The sequence below is a fragment of the Cervus canadensis genome, chromosome 4 (genome assembly GCF_019320065.1).
Source record: "Cervus canadensis isolate Bull #8, Minnesota chromosome 4, ASM1932006v1, whole genome shotgun sequence".
In the NCBI taxonomy this organism is placed as follows: Eukaryota; Metazoa; Chordata; class Mammalia; order Artiodactyla; family Cervidae; genus Cervus; species Cervus canadensis.
In genome coordinates this window covers 96787014-96794778 of record NC_057389.1, presented here as the reverse complement: position 1 = coordinate 96794778, position 7765 = coordinate 96787014, and the positions used below count along the sequence as shown (strand labels likewise).

Below are 7765 nucleotides of genomic sequence, written 5' to 3'. Positions count from 1 at the left end.
GAATGCACCAGTCTCCCACTTCGGCTCTAAGAAGAGGTTCAGGCATTCCTCTTTAGCAAGAGTGGGTTTTCTAGGTTCTGGGCTGGGCTGGGGAGCAAAATCTACCTGCTGTCATAGGAATAGGAACAATGTAACCATTAGTTACTTCTCTATTATGCAAATACTGTGCTAATCAGGTTGTTTTCCTTAAGATAAATTACAAAATTAGAATTATTGTGTCAAAAGGTATCAAAGAAATCTTTCTAAAACTGACCATGTTAGCTCCTGTATTAGTTTGGGTTCTTCAGAGAAACCAAGAGGAGAGATAGAGAGAGAGAGAGATGGCAGATGGATGGGTGATAGAAGATGGATTATAGATAGTTAGATGATAAGGAATTGGCTCAAGTAATTGTGGAGGCTGAGAGTCCCAAGATCTGCTGTGGGTAAGCTGGAGAGTCAGGAGAGCCAGTGGTGTGAATTTCAGGCCAAATACAGGAGAATTGTGTCCCAGGGTCAAAAGTAGACAGCCAGTAATTTCTCCATTTTTTGTTCTATTCAGGCCTCCAAATGATTGGATGTGGCCCCCTCACATTGAGGAGGACAATCTGATTTACCGAGTCCATTGATTCAAAAGGGCTTCCCCGGTGGTGCTAGTGGTAAAGAACCTGCCTGCCAGTGTAGGAGATTGGGTCAAAAGATCCCCTGGAGTAGAAAATGGCACCCCACTCCAGTATTCTTGCCTGGAAAATTCCATGGGCAGACGAGCCTAGTGGGCTACAGTCCACGGGGCTGCAAAGAGGCAGACATGGCTGACTACACACGGACTCAAATTTTAATTTCACCCAGAAGTACCCTCACACACCCAGGATATGTTTGATTAAATATCTGGGGACCTGTGGTCCTGTCAAGCTGACACATAAAATTAACAATTACATCATCTCCTGAAACTCTTCTGGGTCCCTCTTGCCCCAACCTGGAGCTTCAGGGTAAACGCGAAGCTCCTTGGTCTCCCCCACCCCAGCAGAGGAGTGTTGGTCTTTCACAATCTGGCCTCTGAGAGTCTTTCCAGACATTGCACTCTGCCCCTGACACAATAAATTCCTGTCTCCTCTCTCTCTGCTGAACTGGTCTCCCAGCTTGCTTATTTGGTGCAGGTCTGTTGGTCAGCAGTGAGGGCTCTAGTTTAGGCCTCAGGTCTATTCATCCCCAGTTAATCTTCCCACCTTCTGGTCCTGCCTGGGCCCAAGATTGGATGTTGAAGGCAGTGCCAGACTCTCTGCTCAGCCTGAGGTCAAGGGCCTGGTTCTGCTGAGAAGCATCTTGTGTGTGTGTTTCAAGGTCTCCCTGTTGGATCTGATCCTGGGCCTAGGGATCTAGCGTTCCCATTTGAGTCCTGGAAGTGAAAAATGAAGCCATTTTCACTGAAAACATTGTGTAGTAGGATGCTAACCTTACAGTATGGATGCGGGGACAAAGGGTAGCATGATGGGGATGCAGTGAAGCCTGCTGCTTTCTCCTGCTAGGGATGAGGCCCGACTGCCCAGCAGGGCCCACAGAGAGCTGTGTGCAGCTGGGAGGTTTGTCTTGAGCAGGCATGAGACAGTAGAGGCTCACCTGAAACCCCAGGGGATACTGCGGAACTCAGCAACCCTCCAGAAAGGAAGGGGCAAGAGTGGAGGAAAGATGCGTGTCACTGTGTGCTTGTAGGAAGACCCAGACACCAGTCAGAGCTCCTCCTGGCTTCTCAGCACTGTTACAGCAGAGCCTGGTGGACAATGGACCCTTGGGGCCAGGCTCTGTCCCTGCATGCTTGGGGTCTGTGGGCAAAGGCTTTGCCTTTCTGAGCCCACATTTTGTCACTTGCCAAGGTGGATGGTGATAGCCCCCATGTCATGGGATTTGTTAGGCTGTGTATGAAGCCTGGAAACATTTGAGTTTCGGGGTGAAATGGAGCTTCCAGCTGAGGCACACCCTGACTGTGGCTCTTGACTGAGTTATCTGACTGTGCCCCCTTGACTCGTGGATGGGGAATATCAGTGGTCAGGAGTTAGAGACTGGGAAGGGTACTGCTTGGGGGGCTCTGTGGGTGGGGTGCCCCTTCTTTGGGAACCTCACATGAGCCCTGTAGCACAGGGGATGCAGCGCCCCAAGGTCTGATACCTGCCTGAGGCATCTGAAGGACGAGGGGCCACGCTTGTGGCTGTCTGTCTCTGGTTGTTAGGGAAACAGCCTGTGGTGTCCCCTGGGATAACTGGACACACCTTTGAGAACCACCCTGGGGTTTTCTGGGGTCCTGCCCTGGACAGCTCTCAGGTGTGATAGACGGGCCTCCGCAGGAGCCTGGATGTGGCTGAGCTCCTGGGGTTAGTCACTGGCCACAGTAGCCACAGTGGTGTCTCCTGCCCCAAGAAACTAGGTGGATAGGGAAGCAATGTAGGAGGCAGGGGCTTCCCCATAGGTTACCCATATGAGATGAATTGATTCTGAACCCCAGCCAGGCCCAGGGGTCTCTGAGGCAAACCCCAGTCAGGAATATCTTCCCATCCTAACATCTCTGTTCCTTCTCTGGAGGGTTGAGAGGAAAAGTTCAGTTCAGTTCAGCTCAATTGCTCAGTCATGTCCGACTCTGCAATCCCATGGACTGCAGCACGCCAGGCCTCCCTGCCCATCACCAACTCCCGGAGTTTACTCAAACTCATGTCCATCGAGTTGGTGATGCTATCCAACCATCTCATCCTCAGTCGTCCCCTTTTCTTCCCACCTTCAATCTTTCCCAGCATCAGGGTTTTTTCAGATGAGTCAGCTCTTTGCATCAGGTGGCCAAAGTATTGGAGTTTCAACTTCAACATCAGTCCTTCCAACGAACACTCAGGACTGATCTCGTTTAGGACAGACTGGTTGGATATCCTTGCAGTCCAAGGGACTCTCAAGAGTCTTCTCCAACACCACAGTTCAAAAGTATCAATTCTTTGGCACTCAGCTTTCTTTATAGTCCAACTCTCACATCCATACATGACCACTGGAAAAACCATAGCCTTGACTAGATGGACCTTTGTTGGCAAAGTAACGTCTCTGCTTTTTAATATGCTGTCTAGGCTGGTCATAACTTTCCTGCCAAGGAGTAAGCTTATTTTAGTTTCATGGCTGCAGTCCCACCTGCAGTGACTTTGGAGCCCCCAAATATAAAGTCTGTCACTGTTTCCCCATCTATTTCCCATGAAGTGATGGGACTGGATGCCATGATCTTGGTTTTCTGAATGTTGAGCTTTAAGCCAACTTTTTCACTCTCCTCTTTCACTTTCATCAAAAGGCTCTTTAATTCTTCTTCACTTTCTGCCATAAGGGTGGTGTCATCTGCATATCTGAGGTTATTGATATTTCTCCCGGCAATCTTGATTCCAGCTTGTGCTTCATCCAGTCCAGCATTTCTCATGATGTACTCTGCATATAAGTTAAATAAGCAGGGTGACAATATACAGCCTTGACATACTCCTTTTCCTATTTGGAACCAGTCTGTTGTTCCATGTCCACTTCTAACTGTTGCTTCCTGACCTGCATACAGATTTCTCAGGGCAGGTTAGGTGGTCTGGTGTTCCCATCTCTTGAAGGATTTTCCACAGTTTCTTGTGATCCACACAGTCAAAGGCTTTTGTGTAGTCAATAAAGCAGAAATAGAGGTTTTTCTGGAACTCTCTTGCTTTTTCGATGATCCAGCGGATGTTGGCAATTTGATCTCTGGTTCCTCTGCCTTTTCTAAATCCAGCTTGAACATCTGGAAGTTCACAGTTCACGTACTGTTGAAGCCTGGCTTGGAGAATTTTGAGCATTACTTTACTAGCATATGAAATGAATGCAATTGTGCGGTGTAGTTTGAACATTCTTTGGCATTGCCTTTCTTTGGGATTGGAATGAAAACTGACCTTTTCCAGTCCTGTGGCCACTGCTGATTTTCCAAATTTGCTGGCATATGGAGTGCAACACTTTCACAGCATCATCTTTTAGGATTTGAAATAGCTCAACTGGAATTCCATCACCTCCACTTGCTTTGTTCATAGTGATGCTTCCTAAGGCCCACTTGACTTCACATTCCAGGATGTCTGGTTCTAGGTGAGTGATCACACCATCGTGATTATCTGGGTTGTGAAGATCCTTTTTGTCCAGTTCTTCTGTGTATTCTTGCCACCTCTTCTTAATATCTTCTACTTCTGTTAGGTCCATACCATTTCTGTCCTTTATTGAGCCCATCTTTGCATGAAATGGTCCCTTGCTATCTCTAATTTTCTTGAGGAGATCTCTAGTCTTTCCCATTCTGTTGTTTTTCTCTGTTTCTTTGCACTGATCCCTGAGGAATGCAGAGTTCCAAAGAATAGAGAGGAGAGATAAGAAAGCCTGTCTCAGTGATCGGTGCAGAGAAATAGAGGAAAACAATAGGATGGGAAAGACTAGAGAAAAAGTACAGGGCCACAGAGAATGAGCACAGCCCCCGATCTTCGCTGGCCTCCTGGGCACAGTGGGGATGAAGGCTGCCCCCGAGCCCTGCGTCCTGGTGCCTGCAGTGTGCTGATCTGGGTACCGCAGACCTGCTGTGTGGCAGGGAGCTGTGTCACCTGGCACCAGACTGAGCCTCTGGGCATCACACTCGGGCACCACCTGTGTGGCTGACACCTGGTCCATTGGCCTGTACGCCATCTGCTGCCCCCCAGGTAGACCATCTGACCTGGCCACAGGGACTGAGGCTAGGAAAAGCAGGCAGACAGCAGGGCCTCTGGAAGGGGGGCCACGAGTCCTGGATGTGGCGAAGGAACCGGCGACAGGCCATGAGCCAGATACCAATCCTCCCTGGGCCCTGAGGCTGCACTTGGAGAAGGGGTACCAGGATCCCCACCTGTGGAGCTACTGAGTCAAGGTCTTCCTCCTGGCCTGGGCACTGGGGGCTTGGTACCAAGCGGCTGCTCACAGAGGTGGGGAGCAGGGTCCCTGGATAAATCCGAGATACAAGTGCACTCAGCTCTAGTCCCCTGGCCCCGTGTTCTCTGTGGGGCTGGATGTCCTCATTGCCGGGACTCTCTCTGAGACGGGGATGAGCCCAGGCCTCACCTCGCCATCCTCACCTGACACTTATTCTGCCCTGGGCCAAAGCGACTGGCAGGCTGGAGGGGGCAGCTGTGGATGTGCGTGCTGCAAGTCAGGGGCCCTCCCCGGAAGGGGGACCGCAGTGTCTGAGGTTGCAGCTCTTACTAGATCACGACCTGAGCTACAGCATGCCGGGCAGTGGGAACACCCACTGCGAGGCCACAGAACTAGGGAACAGGAAACAGCCTCAGGCCTTTATCAGCAGTGACATTCTTGACCTGCCTCACATCTAACCTCCAGAGTTCCAGCTACAGGCCTGTATTACTTCTCCAGCATCCTTTCTTTTTTTTTTTTCCCATTTATTTTTATTAGTTGGAGGCTAATTACTTTACAATATTGTAGTAGTGGTTTTTGTCATACATTGACATGAATCAGCCATGGATTTACACGTGTTCCCCATCCCAATCCCTCCAGCATCCTTTGTTAATGCTCCCCACAGCCTGGAGGAGGCTGCTGCAGTCCTCTGGTAGGAGATGAGAGGACTCTGAGGGGTATGGCTGAGGGGAGGAATCTGGGGTCTGGCCTTGGAGAGAGAGCTGGAATCCTGGGCCCAGGTGAAGGATAGCATGAGGCAAAGAACACACTGTGGTCAGCTGCCCCCGGCTCCTTGACCTCACCTGCTGCTTCCTGAAGCTCAGTATTCTGGGGTTTCCTCACAGGCTCCTGAACTGAGCTGCTCAAGAATAGGGAGCTGGAGCCAGGTGGCTGGCAAGGCCTGGGCCTGGGGGGTGAACTGGGGGCCCCATCCAGCGTGTCCTGCCTCCCTGTGGCTGCGGAGGAGGGAAGGAGACAACCTGGGGAGGCCTCCCGGAGCTCCCCAGGCCTCAGCCCTGGGCCTGCCATCGCATCTCCAGGCCACTAACCCACTCTGCGCACCTGTCCCAACCTCTGACAGGCCGTGCTCGGTGTGACTGGGGCACACACATGGCCCCTGCTGACATCTTCAGGAGTCTGGTCTAGTGCTGCCCCAGGGGATGCCAGACACCAAGGGAGTGTGCTGGGCAGACCTGAGGGGGTCAGGAAGTGCTTCTAGTTAGCTCCCGGGACTCTCAGAACCCCATCCCCACCCCTGTGGAGAGCTTAGATGTGGTGTGAGGCAGGCAGGGAGCCTGGGCTTGACTGAAAACCGGATCATCTTTGCTACCCACTGTACTCCTCAGCCTCTCTGGGGTCTCAGATGGAAAGGGGTAGGCTGTTCTGGAGTACAGCAGATTCCATTCAAGCAGAACAGGCACACTCCCACGCCTCTGTCAGGCTGCAGGATCCTTGCTGAGGTCCTGGGTTCATCAGGCAGAATGCCTCGAGTTGGGGAGGCATCTGGGGTGTTGGTTGTTCTGTCTCTGCCTGTCCCCCAGGTGGGACCAAAGGCCACACTGCCAGGACAGCTGAGGCTGGTCCCAGCTGAGCTGGGTCTGGACTCTGAGAGGCCTGATGTGGTCAGGGGCTGGCCAGGATGCATCACTGCATCTTCAACACAATCCTCTGCACTCAGGACAACTGGGAATGGGGGTGCACATCACACTCCCTGACTTCTTGACTGGATGACCTAGTCCCATGCCAGGTGGGGGCTCAGCAGCCCCATGACCCATTTGCTCCAGGCCCAGAAATGTGGCTCAGTGTGTGAAGGGCACAGTGAGAGCCCACTGGGAGGGCCTCCTGCGGGTTGTGCGTCCTCCCGACTCCATCGCTATTCACCTAGACAAGCGAGGCATCTGGCCCCACACGTGGCTGTCAGGATCTGCTCACTGGAGCTCACCAAATACCTACTGTGCACCAGCAAATTTCAGCAGGATATGGAGTCTATGGTGTGGAACTGGCCCCCAAGGCCCCCTCCTGACCTGTGGTCACTGCGTTCCTGGGCCTGAACTGGGACATTGCCCTGCATCCTGGCAGAAGGTCACCAGTGACAGATGTGAAGTGGATGTGAATACACAGGGTATACCAATGTATTTATACCAACTCTAAAATTTACAATGTACTGTACATGTGGTCAAGTGTGTGACTCAAATTTGTCCTGCTGACCGGCATCATAGCTCTCACCAGGAAGCTGTCCTGATCCCAGCAGGATGCCGAAAGGGTATACACAGGGCTACAGAAACCAGCCCATCTCACTGGGCAGGGTTGGGTCCATTCGTAAAATAGCAGGGGCCACAAGTGGGCTGTGGCCCCTCTCATGCCACCACGACGTCTGCTGGAGATATGAAGGCTCCCAGGTCACCTGGAGATAGGTAGGTGTCTACCTCCATGGCGAGGGTGAGATCATAGCCACCCAACCTCTTGGATCATTGCAGAGGACAGACAGACTGACCAGCAATGTGACCACCACTGTTCTGAAGGCAGGGCCCCTGAGGCATGTGCCCCTCATATGTTTGGAGGCTGTGGGCCCTTCACAAAAGGTGGAGAGAGTTCGCCTGGGCCGTGTGGTCATTGTGGCAGGTGGCAGGCCACAGGATCACAGTTTGCAAGGCAGTGACGCATCAATGCCTCTGCCTCCCACTGGGCTGGCTGGGGCAGGCAGGGCTGCAGAAGGCTGGCTTCCTCTCTTCCTCTCCCTCCTCCTCCTTCTCCAGCTCAGTGCCTCTCATGTCTTCCCCAGAATAGAAGACCTGCAGATTTAAACATGCTGAGGGTGGTGAGAACCTGCTGGCCTGGC

The 7765-nt window shown here is 52.2% G+C and overlaps 1 protein-coding gene across 4 annotated transcripts in view; it reads right to left on the bottom strand.

The window, feature by feature from the left end:
- Positions 1–4329: 4329 nt before the first annotated feature.
- RASGEF1C (RasGEF domain family member 1C) overlaps positions 4330–7765 on the bottom strand; it is a 94071-nt gene continuing 90635 nt past the window's right edge. For all 4 annotated transcript variants that reach the window (XM_043466987.1, XM_043466984.1, XM_043466985.1 and 1 more), the window contains exon 14: positions 4330–7718. In XM_043466987.1, the coding sequence (XP_043322922.1) occupies positions 7694–7718 (25 nt within the window). In that variant the 3' untranslated portion in view covers positions 4330–7693. The remainder of the gene's footprint in view (positions 7719–7765) is intronic.